This window comes from Schistosoma haematobium, chromosome ZW, assembly GCF_000699445.3.
Source record: "Schistosoma haematobium chromosome ZW, whole genome shotgun sequence".
Lineage (NCBI taxonomy): Eukaryota > Metazoa > Platyhelminthes > Trematoda > Strigeidida > Schistosomatidae > Schistosoma > Schistosoma haematobium.
Genome location: NC_067195.1, coordinates 72,607,025 through 72,630,179, shown reverse-complemented (window position 1 = coordinate 72,630,179; position 23,155 = coordinate 72,607,025). Strand labels below are relative to the sequence as shown.

At 37.2% G+C, this 23,155-nt stretch overlaps 2 protein-coding genes across 3 annotated transcripts in view; both read right to left on the bottom strand.

Annotated features, from left to right (window-relative positions):
* The window catches only part of KCNH7_2 (Potassium voltage-gated channel sub H member 7), a 41,478-nt gene extending 39,078 nt beyond the window's left edge, over positions 1-2,400 (bottom strand). Inside the window, exon 1 of the mRNA XM_051212242.1 lies at positions 2,275-2,400. Within this exon, the coding sequence (XP_051072398.1) occupies positions 2,275-2,350 (76 nt within the window). The 5' untranslated portion in view covers positions 2,351-2,400. The remainder of the gene's footprint in view (positions 1-2,274) is intronic.
* A 7,470-nt stretch (positions 2,401-9,870) lies between these two features.
* MS3_00004338 (uncharacterized protein) lies at positions 9,871-21,160 on the bottom strand. 2 transcript variants are annotated; one of them, XM_051212240.1, is made up of 4 exons: positions 20,725-21,160; positions 17,507-19,304; positions 15,852-16,081; positions 9,871-12,431 (listed from the first exon to the last, which is right to left on the bottom strand). In XM_051212240.1, exons 3-4 carry the CDS (start codon positions 16,038-16,040, stop codon positions 12,078-12,080), a joined length of 543 nt encoding a protein of 180 aa, XP_051072396.1. In that variant the 5' UTR covers positions 16,041-16,081; positions 17,507-19,304; positions 20,725-21,160; the 3' UTR covers positions 9,871-12,077. The 2 variants fall into 2 exon arrangements, with proteins under 2 accessions (XP_051072396.1, XP_051072397.1); XM_051212241.1 differs by lacking the exon at positions 15,852-16,081 and adding an exon at positions 12,821-12,941 and having other exon boundaries at positions 17,507-21,160.
* Positions 21,161-23,155: the final 1,995 nt, after the last annotated feature.

The window sequence follows — 23,155 nt, the reverse complement described above, 5'->3', positions numbered from 1 at the left end:
ATGTGCTCTGTAACAAGTGATAGTATTTTATTGAGCCTCTACAACAATGGCTGGTGACAACATAATCTAGTTGTGTTAATCGTTGCTTCGACTGTGAAGGTCGCCATTTCAAACGATGTCTCTCTTAATGTTTACAGTTGGAAAGTTGTCTGAGGATATTAGCAACAGACAGTCACTTCTGTTTTTTTTAGTTTAGATACTGTAAGACCCATCTAAATGTCTTTTAATCTGGGTTGAAGTATCTAATTAAGAGTTGACATTTTCTACTAAAATTGTGACCTCTTTGTGTTAAGATTTTGAAACAAAACAGTATGCTCTAGATGAAACTCATCCACTGCTTCATCCAAACTAAAATGAGTAAGAGCGCGGGCACATAACGAAGAGGAAACGACCTGTGTCTATCTTTCAGTGTTCTTACTTTCCCATTTAGTTGGGTTGCGCAAGTGATTGTATATTGGAATTAAGCTTAAAAGAGCCTGATCGGATTCTGAACTTGGTGTTACAACTACACCAGTGGGGCTACAGGAAGTAACGGTGGGCTCTTCATATACTCGGGAGAAATATCGCTGCGGTTCTCTGCACTGACTATGTGCTGTCAAGTGAATGATAACACTTGAACCCTGTATTTATTTTTAAGAGACAAAAGTTGCAATGATGTCATGAGACCTCAGAGTATCGGATGAAGAATCCTGTTTGTTTGTTTGAAATACTGTTTAAAAACTGAAAGCTCCATCATGTAGTTTAGAGAGTAGTTTCAATAGCCTAGGAACAAAATCTCGTGAAATAAAATGGTCAGCATTAGCGGATAATGGGGATAAAATCATAGAAAAAAAAGAAATGATGAAGCGATTCGACTTTAAATATGAAGATATCTGTTGTTGTTACAGTTACGAGGGCGGTCGTCACTTCCAAATCGCAGCACTATGGAGGGATATTTCTTGTTGAAAAACTTGGGAAACGTGATTATTAGTGGTTTTATTGACCTGCGATCGTGATCAAAAAGTCCCGGGGACAGTGTCTTTCGCCCGGTTACAAACGGCTATTCAATGAGACTTTCTGGTACATCAGCTCTTTGCTTTAAAAACATTACTGCAGAAGATGGAAGCTCGTGAGGTAAGATGAACTGTGACACCTTTAGGGGGTTTGATGTTTTTAGCTTTGCTGTTCCCCAACCAGCATGCTTTGCAAGGTAGGATCTAACGAAATAATTGCCTCAGGAAATATAACTTGATAGTCATTACGAGAGTCAAGGTAGACCATCACATCAAGATAAAAGTTGTGGTCAGGTAACTTCATTCTAAATCTCATTGTGATCCCTAAGACAAACTGCAAGAGTAGACAAAAACACAAGCGGTCATCAGTTGAGTAAAAACAGCAAGCAATCTATTCTTAAGGATTAAAGATAGTATCACACTATGATTTACTAATTTCTTCTTCCTTTTTTACTGTTAACATACCTAGGTTCCTGCCTGGAGGTACTCGTGATCCCCTGCTACTAGACACGGAAGCCTGTTAAGCGAAAGCTTCTTCTATTCCGTCCACTACGATTTGAACCATTTGAATCAATATGATTTAGAGATATGGTAAATTAATTGTCACCATAGAGTTAACCAAATTTATTGATTTACAACTCCTTGACTTAGACTTTTCATAAATATAACTTTATAACTGTGAGTTCTAAGCACATATACGATTATTGACGAGCAACAAGGTATTATGAGCATCACGAGAACTATCAAGATCTTACCTCAAACAAAATGTCTGTTAGGCCTGGTTCGCAAAGCTATTGATAAAAGCTGAAAAAATTAACTACAGGAACTAAATGTCAAATCAGCTGTCAAATTTACTCTAGAGTACATTTGACAGCTGATTTGCACAACTTGTTTTAAAACTACCTATTGGTAGTTAATTTACAGAAATTGTTATCAATGGTCGTGTAGTATAATATATCCACAGCATATCTGCTTCGTTTATGACAAAAAGGGTTAGTTTTAAGGTCTTACAGCAAAAGTTAGGTCCAGAAAGCGTCCACACCAGGGTTTAAGAAGGCTTTATAAAAAGACCAAGTAATCCCGGAAGTTTTAAGCATTCTGATTGACCTCTAACAAACTTTCCTAATCAAATTCACAGTCGCACAACCAAATCGAAGGTTATATAATGCCATCAATTAAATAATATTTTTTAGAAGACGACATTTTACATTGAAAAATATAGTTGTCTAGATAAAAGTAAACTGAAAATTCCTTACAGTCAGAACCCTTAAGAAATCATTACCTTGACTATCGAACTTTTGTATTAGTGTGTCAATGAATGTGTTCTGAGGAGCAACATGCCCTCTTTTGATTGGCATCTTAGGGAAACAATCCAAAACTAATTAACATAAGATGACCTCAGAGTACTACTTCATTGAAACATATAAACAATCGACGCTTTAGTAACAATGTTCGTAGGTCGATGGACCTGTGCTAGCCTCCGCACCTTGTTTTCCAGCGAAGAACCCAGCTTTTCCTTGAAACTGTTCACTGATGTGACTGATACCACTTGTTTTGGTAAGACGTTCCAGTAACTGACCACTCGATTAGAAAAACGGGATCCCACTTTGAGTACGTTCAATGGCGATTTTTGAACCTTCTTCCCATGACTTCGGATAGATAGCAGAAAGGTAGGACCTGTCAACATCCTAGTCGTTGATAAAATTACGAAATACCAATATTGAGTCACCATGTGTTCTAATATAAGGGGAAAAGTTTTATGCGTTTCATGTGCCCATCATGGGGGAGTTTGGAAAGACCCTCCAATGACCTGGTTCATACACGCTAAATACGCTCGAACGTGATAGCATCTTCAGCAAGACATGGACCAGCCACTTGCGTTCAACACTGAAGTTGTGGTCTCACAATGGTGTGTTATGGAACACAAAACATTTCTTCACCAACCTATTTGAATGCTCGCTGAAGCGACCACAACACCCCCAAACCTATGGCAACAGCTGCGTCATAATGTACACTGAATTTCAAGTCATGGCATACTGCAACTCTTAGGTCTTTTTACTCCTGCTAGCGTGGAAATTATGTAAGGTTGATAGTACACTAACAACTACAGATGTGCCTGGTATGTATTGGCATCATCTTTTTATAATTAAGTTCTAAGCCGTAGCTTTCGCGCCGTCGAAATAACTCGTTTATGTCAGCTTGAAGATGAGGATGACCATCCTCACTATTTATTGTTCTCCGGATTTTGACGTCCTCTGCAAACAACACTGTCGACGACTTGAGAGTTCTCGGTAGTTCATTGACACAGAGGAGAAACCTTAGTAGACCGAAGATGGTGAGGTGTGGTACATCGCTTTTGAATGGCTTCCGTTCAAGTAATCTTCCACTACGCCACGCTTTGTCTTCTGTCAGGGTGTTCCTTATCAGCTCTTGTATTGTACGTATTATTCTAAAGCTCAAAAGCTTCTGCATAATTCTTCAGAGAGAAGATTTGTCAAATGTTTTGCCAAAATCCATGAATATCATATTGACGGAGAAACGGCTAGACGGCTAACTTTTGCATCTCTCCAATCCTAGAGTGTTGAGTTTCGGAAATGGACATGTCGAAAATCATCGTGAGTCGCCTTGAAATCGAGTTCGTGAGGGATGTCAGCCGTCGTGAATGTAAACCATAAGAACCCGATGATTTTTCATGTCTGAAGTTAATGAGTAAATGGATTAGGACTCTTCAGTCACATGTACAGTTCCTATAGCTAGTGTCAGTGATTCGGTTATCAGAAATGTTGTTAACAACATCCATAGGGTATATTTCACTGAAATAATCTGAAGAAGTCTTTAAAGAGAACTAATTCAGCTAAAATATCTGAATTTTCGTGCAATAATAATGGAACACTTCAATCAGTGCGTTCAGTTTTTAATTTAATGTACGAAAGCAATACATTTGGGTAGGTGCATCTATTGTATGCTTACTTTTTTCATATGTGAAGCGGCTTCTAACTATGGTCATATTGCTAATATTTCGGATTTTTCCATGTTCATCTCTAAATCGTTCATGATTCATTGATGGAAACAACTCCTAGAAGTAGCTCTACATGCCTCAGTTGCTTATGAATTTCCCTATCGACACATTGAGAGAATGTAAACCAGTACGTTTTGACCAAAGTATTAATGGTAAGGATGTGGACGTGAATATTTAGATACAGACCAAAAAAACCTCGACTAGTGATATCTGGCGTGAGAAACGTGTGCAAAGTTCTTTGCAAGACCCCGAGGTTTTAAAAATGAGTTTAAATCGAACTTCATATGCGATAAATGCATCAATAATCTAATATCATAATTTGTGAAAGCATTCACTTTTTATTATCGAACCGTGAACTGACAAAGTCCATTACGGGAAACTTGAGAAAAGTCGATTGGACTTAATTAGCCAAAAGCTAAATGCAATGAAATGTTATCATATCCATTTTGCTAGGAAACGTAGTGTATCTTTATATATGTCAGGTGAAAACAGAGCAGAGAATATTCTCTGGATTCTGCATGCAAAGTATGAAATGTATTTTTCGGATTTCACAACATTTAATGATATTGACACTGCTTACATGACTTCGCTTTTATGAACTAGATTTTTTTCGGTTTCGTTTATTGCAGGGGAATCAGGAAATTGAATTATTTACTTCTTTCTTCGATATAATAACGAAGAACGCATAAACGTTCTGCTTAACTATCCGTACCTCATTGCTTCACTGATGAATAGCAATTCATCAGAAAGCTGCTTCTGGAACCCTATTACGTTATGGTCAGTCTCAAACCCGGATTAAGGGTACGAGTTGAGTGTAGGGCTTACAAAACCTTCTGGTAAAATCCACATATGCAAAGAATAACTAACAGAAAAATTACTTAAATCATTTTAACTGTTCTCTGGGAGTTAAAGATTTTTCAGGCATAAGAGTTGACGCTCCATAAAAAGAGGTGAGTGAGGTCAGTACTCTTTTTGACAATCGGAGCGAAGGGCCAATAAAAGACATTATTGGAGACCAGGTGGGTTATTCAAATAACAGAGATGACAAAATACAATCTGGCCTCATTTAAAATAAATGAAGCTCATTTGATGCAAGCCGAATTTTTCCTACTTTTCACAGCGGATTACCGAACGCTGGGCGATATTTTAAACATATTCAGGGTCAAGGATGACTGCCACTAAGTAAATCATTGCACACCATGACAGACGCATATAGCTGTGGTTTCTTCCCGCACACCTCCAATGTGTTCGTATCAATACTTTTTTTGGTAGTCATATAATTTGTTCCTGTCAGTCAGCAAATAAATCCATCCACATGGAATTGTAGAATTATGGTCTACTATGATATTGGTACTGTTCTAATAATAGACCTAATCCTAAAATTGTAGATTTGTCGTGATATAACTGCCTAATCTATAAGATCTAACGTGGAAGTCACATCATCGTCTACACCAACTCAGTGTATCGTAACAACCACCAATACATGATGGAGAACAAGCTTGGGCTAGAGAAAGAACAATGTATTTAGTATGAATCCTTATTCGCTACTCAAACATGTGGAACAGACTGCCAGTGAACCTCCGTTGCAGTGAAACTACAACCCGGTTCAAAAGTCTCCTTGACGATTTTCTTTCCGAAAGTGGATTATGTCACCTATTGAATATCAATGTATTCAATAATGATTTATACAAACAAGGTCCGTCATCTATTTAATTGCTTGAAAAGCAAAATAAAACCTTTAAATCTTTCCACGTCTATTTTATTTTATTTCCATTTATCTTAATATATGAAATCTGCTTATGTTCGTGTTTATCATTATTACCGTTATTAATATCATTATTAGTTCCCCGACACATTAGATATTCTTTTTATATCTTCTTATCCTTCTAAACATATTTAACTCCAGATTGTCCTTTGAAATCAATTTTGACTTTCATATCATCAATCTTAATTATTATTGCACAAATATTTATACTAATATCCGGTTTCACTCTGTATACTATTACATAAATCTAAATGTATTCATCCGAGTGCTTTAGAGGATTTTTATTTTATTTTTTCAATTGCTGGTTTCCTTCTGAAGTGATATTCATTACAAAATTATTATTCTTATCATAGATCAAAACTTTTCACTGAGTGTTCACTTCTTTTCTCTCTTCTTTCCCTCTAAATAAATATTATTCTTAAGATTACGAAGTTTGTAATTAAAACAATAACTTGTGCTACACTTAAATTCTCAGACCCGTTTTATCTTCACTATGCATATATGACTCATACATATTGATATATTATTATCCTTTTCATTTAATTGTAACTTTCATAGCATCACTCTAAACTATAACTGCACAAACATTTATTCTAGCGTCATATCTTACTGCAATTATAAGTTATTTTTTCTTAATTATTTTTTGTTACTAATTTAACGATACACACATAGTCGTTTATTCTTGTTCTGTTTTCGTAAACACGCCTATTAGACTGTTTGCGTATTTCACGTCTCCTTTATTTCTATTCCCTTATTTTCTCCATTTCCTTCTTTAAACTCAATTCAATATTCTTCTCAATTGCACAGACCCGATTTATTATTATTAATATTCTACTATTGTTGCTCTAATTTTTTTTAAAATGGCAAGTATAATGCTGACATTATTGAAAATTGTGTATTATTGCATTTTTTGAAGAAACCCGAAATGGTTTCTTCACAACACTTATGTACCCATAAGATGTTTGTGAATAATAATAATATAGCGAACCAGATCAACCAAATTTGGAAAGTGTAACAACTAAGAGAGTAGGTGATATAGTTTCAGATCACCACGTGGTGGTGACAAAGCTAATAATGAGGCAAAAGGAAGGCTGGAAAACTAAACAGATGGTAACAAAGTATCTCAATGTGACCTTTCTTCGACAAACTAGCAAACTCAATGAATTACAGATAGCTCTCAGCAACAAATTCCAAGTCTTACTACTCCTAAAAGGAGAAGAGACTATTATAGATAACAAGTGGGAAAGGATTAAAGAAGCAACAGCTTCAATATGTAAAGGGGTGCTGAGCCGCAAGGAGCACCAGCATAAAAAGCATTTCTCTGTAACAACTTGTGCAAGAATTAAGAAAAGAGGAACAAGAAGACACCAACCAACAACAGCAGAGGAAGTCGAGGCAGAGACCAAATAAGCAGACGCAAACATACGAGTATAAAGAAGCATTAGAACTGGTAAGCAGAAATATGTAAAAGACCTACAAAAGACCTGCAAAAGAAGGAAATACGATAGAGCCACACGATAAAACCATCAAGCTAGCAGGGAAATATCATAAACCAAAGTAGATAGCCAATAACAAACAAGGTTAACCGACCACCGAGATTCAAGAGCAATATGGATAGCTCTAGCGAAGACTGATCCACAAGACATAGGTAACAAACAAAAACTCCCTGCAGGTCTTTAGTGCCTAAAACCGGAATGAGCAAGGCCATCCGAAAAGTAGGGAGTGAAAAAGCAGCAGGACCAGACAGCATTAGTCAAAAATTGTGTTAGATGAGAATATTGCCCTCGATCTCTTAAAAATAACTTGGAAGGCATGACAAGTATTAACCGACTAGATATCTCACTAAATTGCCGACGATTCTAGTAAGTATGAGAACTTCCTAGGGATCATATTATTGTCAATGTACACCCCTAAATGCCCTGGTATGCAGAGAGTGTGGAGAACCCGCCCTCCCCTTCAAACTGCTCTAGCATGGCCACGCGTATGCAGACTACAACAGGTAAGTCCTACTCACTGCCTCCTAGCGGCGGTGATGTTTACGAAATTAAGAGGACTAAAAGCGAATGTCTGGCGCGTTAACCGGGTTGATGGATATGGAGAGTCTACCTAATAAAGTGGGAAAACCTTGATTACAAACCAATGTTGCACATGGGCACCAGTACCCTCAGGGAACGAATGGCGTGTGAACCAGTTATTGGTCACCGGCTACCATGGGACTGCACCTTATGAAGTTGCTTCACTACCTTGTGGACCAGAACTTTAGGTCGAGGGCTCCGAGTGCTACCCCTAAAACACCGCCTACTCCTGTCTGGGCACATGGGCAGTATCGTAGCCTTCACAAAATTAAAATGAAAAGGGAAAGATTATTGGATATGCCGCCCTCACTCCTATTACAATTCAAACAAAACATACCTATTTGATAACATTCGCTTTCACCTTAGTTTTTTGTATTACGTCACTTATCTACACTTTTCCATTCTAACCTGAGCATCCTTACATTTCAACTTACACAGCAGCGCGCTAATGGTGGAAACTCGGTTCTATCCAAACGTTCTCGAGTCACTGCCTGGTTGAAAATTGTATGTTACCACCAAATACGAATACTGAAGCAGTTTTCCTAAAACCACATGCACCATTCAAACTGGCTACCTTCAACGTTCTCACACTTATGCAGGACGGACAACAGATAGGATTGACTGTCTTTGGAAATTCTTAATATAGGCTTCTGCTGTCTATCCGAGACCCGTATTCAAGACTCTGGTGAAGTATTACAAATTCGCTCTCCATCTGTCTCTTCGAAAAGCTTGTTTTACGTGCGCTTATCCGGGGACCCTGTGGCATCTTCGTCTGGTCTTGCTGGCGTTGGTGTCGCACTAAGCGCTAGAGCTGAGGGAGCACTAATCGATTGGATCCCCATTAACAGTCGGTTATGTGCTGTTAGATTAGAAAGTTCCATCAAAGTGAGAAGAAATCGGCGTGAGAAACGATGTCTTTTCGTCATCTCCGCCTATGCACTGACAGATTGCAGCCCGGATGCGATCAATGGTGAGTTTTACCACCAGCTATCTGTTCTTCTCCAGAAAGTGCGTTCGACAGATATTGTAGTACTAGCCGGAGACTTGAATGCTCAGGTCGGGCGTCTAAGCACGGAAGAGAGTCGTTTGGGTGGTCGATGGGAAATTGTTGGTCGCAAGTGAAATAACAGGGACTGTCTACTGCAACTGTGCACAGACCACAACCTGTTTCTGGCTAGCACTAACTTTCGGCACAGTCATCGCCAATGTGCCACCTGGCGTCCTCCCTCTGCATCTCAAGCCTGGACTCAGATTGATCACATCGTGATCAGCTACCGCTGGCGTGGTTGTGTACAAGACTGCCGCTCTTTTTCGAGTACCTATCTGGACTCTGATCATGCCTTGGTTTGCGCCAATCTCACCTTACTTTTCAGTGGACAACGAAGTGACCGCCACCAAAGGATTGATGTCAGCAAGTTGGTTGCAACTTCTGTTGCAAGTAAGTATCGATTTGAGCTAGCCTCTAGGCTAGCTACCACTCCACCGAAAAGTATAGATGAGCATTGGTTGCAATTGCAAGAAGCCATGAAAATGGCGAGTAAAGTCACTTGTGGGTTCGCGAAACGTCCCGCTTATAAGTACTGGGTTTCTTCTGGTTCCTTACAACTCATTGAAGCCCGTCGGTCTACTCCGGGTGACCGTGAGTTTGACCACAAACGAAGGATGTTACGTAATGAAATTGGGCAAAGCTTGCGTGAGCACTGAGAAGCCTGGTGGTCGAAGCGTGCTAATGTGCTGGAAGCAGCAGCTGCATCTGGTAACTACCGGAAGCTCTTCCAACTCATCCGAGCCACTGGCAGCAAGAAGTCTGGTGTGAGTGAAACAATCTGCGAGGATGATGGGATGCCAATCACTAACATCCATCGACGTCTTGGACGATGGGTAGAATTCTTCGAAGGGCAGTCCAACTGGCCTGTGCTGGTGGTGGCGTGAGTGATGAGGTCAATGCACGTATAGTGAAAGCCAGAGCGGCTTATGCCAATCTGGGCCATCTTTGGCGCATTCGTCATGTCAGTCTGGCTGTAAAGGGTCGGATCTACAACGCGTCGGTGAGAGCAGTTTTGCTCTATGATTGGGAAACTTGACCTCTCCGAGTTGAGGATGTTAGACGACTCTCTGTGTTTGATCATCGCTGTCTCCGAAGGATTGCTGACATCTAGTGACAACACCATGTTAGTAATGCAGAGGTTTGCCACCATGTGTTCAGGCACAGAGACGATAACTCAATTGGTGTCACCATCTTGAAACATCGACTTCGGTGACTTGGACATGTTCTGTGAATGTCGTCCCAGAGAATTCCACATCGTGCATTATTTGCCGACTGTGGGATTGGTTGGAGAAAGCGGAGAGGTGGTCAGTACATGACATGGTGTCGTGGCATGAAAGAAAGCTGCAAAGGACTGGCTTCTGTTGGTCCTTCACGACTCCCTGGTTGGGTTCTGAGAGATGGTGCAACATGGTGCCTAGAGACGTTATCAGATATGGCTCAGAATATATGCTAGTGGCGATCCTGCTGTAAGCTTCTTTTACTTTTTTTTAATAAAGTGGTTGTATCTTCCTTAGCTGAAAGAACACTTTCAGGCTGTACATTCCCGTTTCCCTCATTATTATTAAACCACCATACACTAATCTGTGGTCGTTATTGTCCTTTTCCTTTTATTTTCTTATACGCACCTTGCTTTCCTTTTTCTCTTCTCATTCTTATTGTGTGTCGCATATGTCTCTGGTGACTTCTTGTACCAATATTTATGTGTTCAAATAAATGAAGACAGTGTATACGTTGAAATGTATTTTGGTATATGAGATTGAGGAAACTTCCTATGTTCACATTATAGGACATCAACATCTTAGTTCTTTTTGATTAATAATTTCCCTATCTAATTTGACTTTCCTGTACATTAATCCAGGTGTTGGGATATTCAGGAAAATATCCCAAAAATTATCCTGTTGAGCCTAATGCTATCCTTGGGTATGAAATGGTATCATCTTACTGGTCAATATTTATTTAACGTGTCATTTTCCTGTTGGCCAATATTGTACAATGTTATTTTCTATTTTATGGTACGATGTGGTCTGCTTGACTGGTATATAAACAAAGTGTGTTTGAAATATAATGATTTATATCTCCAAGGCTGAGACTTGTGTTCTGGACTCAACTGGCTGGGCTAGACAGGGAAGCGAGACCAATCATAACCCTAGGCCGTTCTACGTGTTTGCGCGTCTTTGGTCCGATCAATAATTCGCTACCCTCTAATCTGCCATCACAGTCATAACACCAGGGCAAAGTTAATGTTCACATTTACGTGCAGTTGTGTTCGTCCTACTGCATAATTCCCATTTTAGTATTCCCTGGCTGATAAGCATTTTCTTCACTCACACCTGACCACGCCGGCTTCAATATTTGTCCCCCGCTCTTTGTTAGCATTTGTTTTATTGGCTCGTTTTTAGATTGAAGAACGTATTCACTTTTCTGGAAACGTCTACTGCTTTAAAATGCAAAGCCTTGCAGTCATTAATATTTTCGTAATTAATAATTCCATAGCTTGGTTGGATCCAATTTCTGAAACCTGGCCGTTTCATTTATGTAATTTTACCTTTATCATTATTTTATATAAGTCCAGTAACACATTCATTTACCGAATCACCACATTAGTTGTATTTATCGGTGTGTGTGCCGCTCACTAGAAAATAGGGTTGTAAAACTTATGGTTCAGGACTCGAGCGTTTCTGGTAGTCATAGTGAGTACCTGCGTTTCAGAATTATCTTGTAGTTTTAATCCCATGGATTCATTATTTCTCAACCCATTTTTTAACGTCTAGTCTCTCCGCCTATTACTGATATACCGTCACTAATTATATTGCTCTAGGATTAATCTTGAGGGTTACATCTAGCAATGGTGATGTGGCATGACAAATCGAACCGATGAACACATGTGATGGGTTCTATGCTGCTTAACGATAAATGAATTATGAAATTCAGTAAACACATTTGTATATACCAAATTAAGTTGGAATATTAGACAGTTATTGGAAATAAAACCTTAAATGCACGAAAACTGTTTAACTGTACAGTTATACATACAATCATTTAAGAGCATTTACACAAATATATTAAGGAGAAATGCCACGAAATATTAGAAAAACAGGCAACGATAAATTTTATGGAAATTAAGCATTTGTGTAGGAACGGTATACATAAAGTATCATTCTGAGCTAATTCTTGTACTTTATTCGACTGGATTGTTTCTATCCTCTTCTAATTTACCGATTAAATTTTTAACACGATCCAATATAATCATATTTTTACCAGAACAACAGTCGATATTGTATGGCGGCTTAATAAATACCACATTATGAATAACTACTTCCTCTCGATCATTTACACTTACTTCATTTAGATGATTTAAAGAAAATAGTTTAATGATTTTCTCACGTCGACAACTTAATTCATCTGATGTTAACGTTTTGATCGCCGAAGATGTTGTTTGCATTTCTTCACTTGTATTCAATGAACATTTGTCAATTGATGTGAAAGAATCAAAAATTTTTATTAACTCGGATGGGATTTCATCACCAAGTATCTGAATAATATAAAACAATAACAATGGAAAATAAATATTGGAATATTTTACTGATTTATTTATAATAGAGAATTTAAAGAAATATGAACGGTCTCCTACATACGATTAAGGAAAGTATGGGTTGCCATTTTGGATAAATCAATGGTTAGACTTATGGTTGATAAATAGTAATCTCTAATCATTTAAGCGGCTCACTGTATAGTCACAAGAAAGTGTGTAACGTACAAATAAACCAAATGGAGTTAACAAAGACAAGAAAATTCGGGAAACCTCTTAAACATTATCCCACAATGATACAGTTTGGAAAGAATCACACAAACTTGAAGACTATTTCAATTTATTACTAACGAAATCTCAGAAATTCATCAAATGGTAAAATGAGTACAAACCTGGTAGCAGTTTTTAAGAAAGATGCGATATCAGATAAGGATTTTGATAGTATGTCGCATTTTTGTGACACATCAATTCAATGATAAATCTTACAATGTTATACAGTTGATCTGTGAATATCTGGAAGTTAACAAACATTTTATTGTTTTAAGTAGATATCAACACAACTTACAAAAAATCAATAATAATAAACTGGAGCATCAAGGCATGTTCAGTAATATAAACACGGAGAACAATAATCATTAACACGTAGAATCATCAGGAAAGACTGTTATGCAATTTGTACGAAATTTGTTTAACTCATAGATAATAGTAAGAATTTGTCCAGTACTAAAAATTAATGGGTGCCTCCAGCAACGAATGACTTTGAATGCTATTTATTAGAGGCCCTCAATCATCGGTTTCTAAAATGTTAAAGACAATATTAACATTGTTTGTGCTTCCTCGCATGACTTAGACAATCAGGTGCTTCTAAGGTTAATTTCTTATCTTAGTTTGCTTACCCTTGACTATCAACTTCGTCGCGTTCAAGTCAGTAAAATGAATAGTATACCATTAAATTATGGTAGTAAAGACATGCATGTTAGCTCCATGCGTAAAATCATAACCAATTACTACAAAAATTACTATACGCTAATTAATTTCTCTTCCAATAAAAAGGCATGTGAAAAACTTTGCAAGCAAGTCTTCTTTCTGTAATTCCGAAAATCTTTGGATTACTTGTGAAACAACACAAAATTGTAATCGGTTACGACTAAATACTTGAGGTTTTTGATACAAATGGCAGATTCACAAATAAAATGGGATTTGACTAAATGATAAACGGTATAATTCGCAATGAAACAAAAGGAACCAACAAACTAGAATAATTTACCCTAAATAAAGTGGTCTAATGACGAAGATCAATCAAAATTGAGACTAGGAAAAGTGATATATAACAAGAAACCAATCGACACTTACAGTTTAGTCACAAGAACAACTTGTCCCACAGTGAAACTCATATTTTTACGAATAAAAATAATCCTAAAAATACTTCACAGATGACTAGCATTCCTTCCAGCAAAATCACTGGAAATTGATATGTTCATCTTCAGAAACGCATATCATGGGAACATTATATATATATATATATATATATATATATATATATATATATATATATATATATATATATATATATATATATAATATGGAATTTCTAATATTCAAGAGGTTCGATTAGTTACTTATGCCTGTTTCCCCACAACACCAAATCACTTAGAGATTTAAAGAAAGATTGTAACGAATTACAAAGCGGGTATCAAAATATTCTGTCTATGATACATTTAAGTTCATTAATCACATTAAGAATGCCATGTTGTTTAATTAAGAGTGTAACACTGAAACAAAATATGTTAGATTTACGACTACACTGATTCATACGACATGGGTATTGGCTTACTGGTTAATCGCCAGGATGAATTATTGTTACGTTGCACTTTTAAAATTCAATTGAGATTTAACAGTTGGATATATGGAAAAAATGAAACTGCAATAGGATCTCCGTCAGACCCAATCCTAGAAGATTGGTTCATGTATAGCTCGAAAACAATTAACTTCATTCATTTATCATAAGCTTTAACTTGTACCCAAAACATGGACGATATGTTTGTCATTTGTGACGAGAAGTGGACCTAACCGATATTTTAAATTCCTTTCATACCAGTAAACTAGACCTGGAATTTACATTAAAAAATAATGTGGGTTCACTCATTTCATTCCTCGTTGTGTCTTTAAGACAGAGTAATCAACATCCAAAACGCTTTATCCATAGGGAAAAAAACATGGAAAGGTCAGGTAACCAACTTCTATAGTTCAATCAGTCAGCCAAAACGTAGGACCAGGCACATATGCATCAGTCCAAGCGCCACACCTCATTAGTACAACAAGATGAACAACAAATTCACAGAAATGCCATTAAACGAGAACAAGAAACTTATTCACCTTTTATGTTATCCGATATGTGAGAACTGTAGCCCGAAATGTGATGAGAAAAAGTTTGACTTCCTTAATAGAAAATCACCTGAAAAGAGCTGTTCAAGCTACTTTATAGACAAAGACATAAGGGAAAACTAAAACATAGACCTAAAAAATGGTATATCTTGGAAATGTCATTATGTGGATCGGGAGTTTAAAGGTGACCAAACTTTAGATGTACTTACAAACATGTTATCTTTATCAAATAGGTGGACGTTTCACGAAAAACTGCGATTAACCATTACACTCAGTTATTCATTATCAATATAGGGTCTGGTACACATGTGTGTTGTCCTAACTCCCCATACCTAATTAGCACGATCAGATGAAAACAACTAAAGAGATCGAAATAATTCAGTTGCAATAATGATGAGAAAGACTAAACATTGAGGATATGGTTCGAAAAGGCAGTATGTAAAAGTGCATACAAATGAATACTGGGATTCAAGATCGAGAGGAAGATTAAGAGGGAATACATTTGAACCATTCTGAACAATCCCAAGCCATGTCATACAAAGCTCCCGACTACTGATCGCAGTTACCGCACAAAACACAATCAGATAGCCTGCATCCACCAAAATGTCCCAGACCAACAGTCCACTACTTCATGGACTGATGCTACGTCATGATTTGCCCTAACCCCTAGCTTTCTTTCAACCTACTCCTAGACCAGACGTCCCGTGCCGAGGTAGGTGGTGGATGGGGATACCTAACATGTGTTTCCATTATCTCAATCGGTGAATGTTTACAATCTCATCAACTGAATTACCATCTTCAAATGTACTCTACACCTAACCTCAGCATTGCTTGTTCGGTGGTCCAAAAAGACACAAGCAGTGGTTTGAAAATACCTAAGATCCAATAAGGGTGATCGACGAATATAATTTATTCTTGATAGCCATGCTTCACTCCCGTCAATAAGAACAGAGCGAACTGCTATGTGTATACATATATATGTCAAAATGAGGTGGGAAAATAAAGGACAGACATTACATTTTGAAGGTCACTGCTTACTTCTACCCTCTCAACTACTTCACAGCGGACAATAGTTGGTTGGTATTTTCCATTCATTTGTGAAAATAACACATAGTTCCCTGTCTTTGGGTCTACAGTGTATAAGAACCCACTGAAAATCCTGTCTTCAATACAATATAATCGAATCATTTTATTAATCAAGGTGGACGGATTTGTAGATAAGTCCATTACACTTTAGTGTGCACGTTATGAGCTGGAACAATCGTGGGCTATTTAAGATAGATAAAATTTTGGTTAATTTGGTAAAAGTGGGAAAAAATAGACAAGTATATACAAAGTGTAAATAAACGGCTCTACACCTTGAAAAGATCTATCATCACTGGTTAGGTGGGGTTACTTAGATTGATTTCTCGACATGGCAATTTCTAATTCACAAAGGGTAATGTACGAAGTGTCAAAATAAAGCAGCTGATTTAAAGTACCAGCTATGAACCAAATAACTAATTCAAGATGAATGAGCACAACTAGCTATTACCTAAACCTTGATAAGTAAAGATTCCATAGTTTGTGAAGTAGTGGTTTAAAGCTGCGTACTTAAACCAGAGCCATATTTCGAAATTATCTTCAAAAATATTTTACATACGTAACAATATCTTTAATGTGGTCATCGTTTGCTCCAAATCATTAGTACATCTCGCACATAGAAGGAATGCAATCAGGATTTTTTTAGTAAGTTTGAATTTCTTTGCTCTTTGCTGTAATTAAACGGTTTATTTATTATTGTGAAAACGTCAATGCAATCTTTGGCATGTTATACGAATTGGGTCCTAAAACAAACCATCTGTAAAAATATCAGGCCTTTTAAAATATCATAGTTTACGCGTAAACTATGAAAATCTATTACCAAGAAAAAACAATGAACGTTCATACCCTTAGGTGCATTTTTCTACCAATGGAAAACGAGTCATTGAATATACAATCTAACAAAATAATTAAGACCGTATAGAAGGTATTGGAAATTCTGATGCATGATTCTACTTTCGATCGGAAATTCGTAAAAAAAAGTAAAACGCAAGGTTCATAATCAAAGCAGTATTTGTTGATTACAAGGATGATAGTACCCATCATTTGTACAAATACCTAAAATAATATAAACGAAGCAACTCAGGTAGCAACATAAATCAATACAAACCAATAAGTAGGAGAAAAAACATCCCTGAGTTCATCGTGAGCTATACAAAACGACATATCATTTAGAAATTGAGTGAAGGGATGATTTTTGAGTAAACTAGCACGAAAATAAAAACCAGTGAGGATGGTCGGATACTATCTTGTATGAAATAAACCTCGCTCTTTTTTGAAATATAATTGACTAATAAAATGCCCTTAGTTGGGTAGAATCACTAAGTATTATATAGAATTTTGCAAAGACTATTGTAGATTCCTGTGTACTTAGTTGTTGAGAGAAGTTCAAGTTCCAAAGAACCACTTCGTAGTGGTTGGAATTCCTGAGTGGTTGAGTGATACATAATACGAAACCTGTAAACTTATTCCAAATGTTAGAAAATCAAATAATAATAATTTCTTCATTATATACATCAGTTTGGCCTGTGTCCCTTCAATTAAAGACCAATAGCGCACAAAACAAATTACGTTAAAGGTGTTTGAGAGATCAACAATTTTCGATTACTCACATTGGGAAATGGGAAATCTTCGAGATATAGGGAAAGAAATACTTATCGACCTGAGAACGTAATCACAGGGTTCAGGAGATAAATGTATGAGGATGAATAGATTTTGCAGAAAAAATGGTAGGTATATGTAGTACTACGTTAAGCTGTAATCACATGATGGGATTTAACATTATTTTCCTACTAATAAAAAGTAACAACAGAAAGAATATAAAACCTGGCGCAAATGTGTATTGGTCAAATTCTCCATAATTTACATTAATACATTTTGGGAATGTCAACAAGAAATAGACAAAAAACAAGTCAAGATAACGTACCAAAATTACGGAATAATGAGATGATCAAAATTTGAAAGGAGATAAAAGATGTTAATTCTTTTAAACTTTAGTCTGAAGACTATCTTGATGTGAAAGCATAATCATAAATCTGAACACGTAGGTATATAGTTAATAAACAGCAGCTTCAGTAAAAAAAACATTCACTCCAATATGGCGGAACGAATAATAACTTACTAACTGGTGAGGAAAAGGCTAGCTTCTAAACAAGCAATAGATCAAGGAAATTGGGTAATCAAATAGTAGTTACTCATAAGCAGTAAAGTTAGATTAAAAAGATGTGTTGATTTATCCAACATCTTATAATATTGAGTCACAAAATCGAATTTTTCGGCGATATCAAACACCTGTCTACCGCTAAAAATTGTACTCAGTGACTTGATGAACTCATTTCAAGAACTGACATATTCATTAGTGCAATTCATAAGAACATATTGCAATGTTTTATTTGCCTGTTGATTTTATTATCAAAAATAAGAGCTACCTGAAGTTTGTGCTGATGTCGTTCAAAAGAACGATGAAAACTCCACGACCAAACCATCCATCTCAGAGAACAAAACTCCATCAAAATCATCCGCCTGAGCTACAAATCTTTCCCACCATCTTTATTTTATGGAAACAACACTATTTGAAAGCACCATATTATCACATATACAGTTCAGCAGAGAAAATCAGACTTTACTTCTAAATTTCGTTCATTAAATCTACTTACGGCAAACATAATCGTATAATCAGTATTTATCCTCATCTAATTTATCCATCACTTACAAACTTCGTGGGTTTTCGCATTTTAGGTAGTTTTAAGTTTAAAATAATACACATATTGACATATTTCTAGGTGAGAAGTTGGAACTTGTCCTATCCTCTGTAATAATAGTTAGCAAATGTATCGGTGAGATTACAATATACAACAATTAACGAGTAAGCTATTGAAACTAGCATTTTAGTGAAAACATATTGCGCTAAGAATATGGACTAAATATCTCAAAAATCATTTATCAAAATGCTATTCTGAAAGAGATGATACAGTAAATATGAGCAAAAAGTGAATTAGAAAAATGAACTACTCAAAGTAACAGTCAGAGTCCTTAGCAGATAGCTTGTCAAGCTCTGTTTTTAACAAACATGTTAAGTGGCGTTTGGTAACACAAGAATTCGCAACAGCAAGCAGTAGCTTTTCTTGAGCAGGGACATCCAGATCACAGGTACTAAGTTTGCGGGCTGCTTCTTGAGCACGTTGTATATTCGAACGCATTCGGCTAATTCGACGAACCAGATCAGCAGTATTAGATCCACTGGTTGCCAATGTGCTAGTAGAACTATTAGGACCAGAGAAACCAGAGTTATCCGACAACGAAGAGCAGATATCATCATAGTGAAAGGCTAGTAGATCTTCCACTATTTCACTTAAATCAACCCGAAGGTCAGAAGGTATTGAAGATGTTGACGAACGTAGTTGTGACATTCTGAAAACGTTGAATTTAAAGAGATTTTTGAAATATATACTTATTTGATAACTTAAAGGTAAATGAAATCCCTAATAGCTATAAGCAATGCATGATCCGGTTAAGCTTTTCTTGCATCTATAGTGGTTTTGAATGAAAACAGGTTATGTGTAGACAGAAAATAACTCAAGTATGTTACTGCGTAACGTCCGCATGCGAATGCTTTGAATATGTGGCTTTACTAATGTACTCGAACTTATAGAATAATGTATCTGATACTCAGACAAAAGTAATACAAGATACTAGTATCACTAGTAGTACATGCTCAGTGTCTAAACCAATAATAGCTTTCCTAATACTAACTCTAATATTCTGGATGTCAAATCTTACATCAAAACATTTAAATTTTTGGAACAAACTTGTGCCTCGAAATAGCCTGCGAAACAGGACATGAGCAAGATCACTTTCCGAGTGCATATTCGTCTATAAAATTATATTGAGTCTATACAAAATAGAACAATGAGTCACTGCGACTTCGGTTAACAGTTTTACACGAAAGGAAAGATATTAAATAAAGATGCTGTAGCAGTCTCTCTATTATAATCCCCGCGTAGTTTATCATAACTTTTGAACAAATAAATTATTCTAATTATTCCAGTTATTGTCAATCATGAATGTGGTCCTGAGTATGTAGGTAAGATGGTACGTATGTGTGTAATGATTCGATATGCTACCGAATGTTGGATGGTATTTTCACTGTAGTCTGGTTTCGTTATTTTGGGAAATTTGGATAAAATATTGTTTATTAGGGTGTTGATTTTAATACTATGTATGTGTTAGTCCGACTGAACTCCCAGAACTTGAAATTTCGTACAAGAATCGACAAGTTTTCGTTTTTTAACATCAACTAGTAAGTTTTAGGGGCTTAGGAAGTCTGTGACTAACATAGGGTGACGGACATCGGTGATAATAAACCCTTAGCTTAGACGACGTCTAATTCCCAAGTTTAATATCAGTTGTTCTCCAAATGTCTTTATTTCACTTTTATTAGCTGCTCTCAATGAGTATTTTTCACAATTGGCAATAGATCTCTTGGCTTAGGTAACTGGAAGAACACTAACTTCGGCTCCAGTGTCTACTCTCCGTGTCCACCAACCCGGTTAGGGAGATGGATATTCGCCTTTTATCCTCTCAATTTCGTGAAAAAACACCATCGCCGCAAGAAGACAGTTAGTAGGGCTTCCCTAGCAGTAACTGTACACGCGTGGCCTACTCTGTATACAACAATGCTCACAGTTACCAATGATATGCCAAAAAGGGTTAACTCAACAAAAATAAGTGTCTATCTATGAGCTAAGCAGAAAGGTAACAAATAAAACTTACAATAAAAATGGTATATTAAATAAGAAAATGACAATAGTTGTTATGAAACGAGTGTTACTTGTAAACTGCTTCTGAGATGACACCCTCAAACGAGGTTACTTGATTACCGAAGGTTCCTCTGCACGTGGTGGAACCAACGACGTTATGAGAACGATTAAATCTGATAATATTATCCAAATAAAAATCCGAGCCGAAACTCCAACGTAGTGTAGGATTACTTAAAAGGATGTTATAACACTACTATAATCTTCGGTCAAAAAGCTATGGCCAATAAGATAATGCATACGGCCGGACACAGAGCCCACTTTCAATTAGAGCGGCAATATGTGTTCAAATAGTTCAAATGGTTGTGGACGGAATAGAAGAAGCTTTCGCTTAACAGGCTTCCGTGTCTAGTAGCAGGGGATCACCAAATCCTCCAGGCAGGAACCTAGGTATGTTAACAATAAAAGAGGAAAAGAAATTGGTAAATCATAGTGTGATGCTGTCCTTGGTCCTTAAGAATAGGTCAAGTTGCCTCTTGAAGGACAAAACTCCGTTTCTCTTACCATTAATACAGAGAATATAAACGTAATTACATATAAAAGGTTGCAAATGAAAAAAACGCGATTCTCATTTGGTTGTTACAAAAAGCATTGTTAATACATATGTAGTGTGGTCACTACACATATCATTGTCTTCAGTCTTCAGTCTTCAGTAATAAGGATAGTAGGTTGATGAACCTGTGTTAATCCTGACACATTGCTTTCCAGTGAAGGTCCAGCTTTTCTTCGAAAGTATTCACTGATGGGGCTGATACCACTTGTTCGGGTAAGGCGTTCCAATGATTGACTACTCGATGAGAAAAACGGGATCCCACTTTAAGTTTATTAGATCGTGGTTTATGAACCTTCTTGCTATGACCTCGGAGATTATTAGTGCTGGAGGGAGCAAAAAGATAAGACATATTAACACCCAAATCATAATTAAAGATACGAAATGCCAGTATAAGGTCACCTCGTGTCCTACGATACGACAAGGGGAAAAGATTTAGGCGTTTTAAACGCTCATCGTAAGGGAGTCTAGAAAGACCCTTCACTAATTTCGTTCCCACACGCTGGACACGCTCAAGGGAGTTAGTATCCTTTACCAGACACGGGCTAGCTGCTTGGATACAGTACTCTAAATGTGGTCTAACATATATGGGATATAAAATTCGAAACGTTTCCTCGTCAAAAGATGTGAACTCTCGGCGAAGTGACCATAACGCACGAAAACCTTTGACAGCGGCTGCTTTGCAATGCGCAGTTGTTTTTAAATCATGACTTAATATTACTCCTAAGTCCTTATGCTCTTGAACGCATGGAAGAGGTTTACCCTCAATAGTGTAACGGTAACTATTACCGTGACCGATGTGCATTAGTACACTCTTCCTAGCATTGATTTCTAAGCCCCACTCTCGAGCCCATCTAACTAAATCGTCTAAGTCAGCTTGAAGATCCAGATGATCAGCCTCACTTTTTATTGTTCTCCAGATTTTTACATCGTCCGCAAACAATAATGTCGACAACCTAAGTAACAGCGGTAACTCATTAACGTAGAGAAGGAAGATCAGTGGGCCGAAGATGGTGCCTTGGGGTACACCACTTTTGACCGGCTTCCAATCGGATAGCGTTCCATTGACCCTCACTCTCTGTCTGCGGTCACATAAGAAATTTCCTATCCACTCATGTACAGTACCTATTATTCCGAAGCTCGTGAGCTTCTGCATAAGACCTACGTGTGAAACCTTGTCAAATGCTTTGCTAAAATCTATGAATATCACATCGACAGACAGACCGTTATCTAGGGCTGCTGTCCAATCCTCCCTCGCAATAAGTAAGTTAGTCAAGCATGAACGCTTGTTACGAAATCCGTGTTGCTCAGGAGCTAACAGATTGTGTAAATCTGTGGCTTAGCAACCTAACCCGAATTATCTTTTCAAGTAACTTAACGACTATGATAGTTAGACTGACAGGCCGGTAGTTAGATACTATCTGTCGCTGACCGTCCTTAAATATAAGACTAACTATAGCGTCCTTCCAATCTCTAGGGAGTTGAGCGAGTGAGAGGGACATGTTGAAGAGTGTCGCAAGCGGTTTTGAAATAATGTCCGCAAGAGATGACAGCAACCGTGGATGTAACCCGTCAGGGTCCGGTATCTTACCAGGTTTGAGGTTAGTTATCAACGGAAGGACAGTTTCCTCAGTCACCTGTACAGATTCAATGGTTGGTATCTCGGTGTGAGTGGGACAAGTATTTGTTACAATAAACGTAGAGAAGACTTCGCTAAAATAATCTGAAAAAGTCTCAGCTTTTGCTCGATCTGATTCAGCTAGTAATTCTGAATTTTCGTGTAACAGCAACGGGGGAATACCATCACTACGTTTCATTTGCCGTTTAACATACGAAAACAATCGTTTCGGACAAGTACGGCTATCATATACTAACTGTCGTTCGTAAGTGGTACG

Coding starts and splice junctions, on each gene's coding strand:
- MS3_00004338 (XM_051212240.1), bottom strand. CDS start 16,040: ATGGACTTATCTACAAATCCGTCCACCTTGATTAATAAAATGATTCGA. Junction 12,432..15,851: donor AAGTAGTTGAGAGGGTAGAA/GTAAGCAGTGAC, acceptor TATATTATTCAG/ATACTTGGTGATGAAATCCC.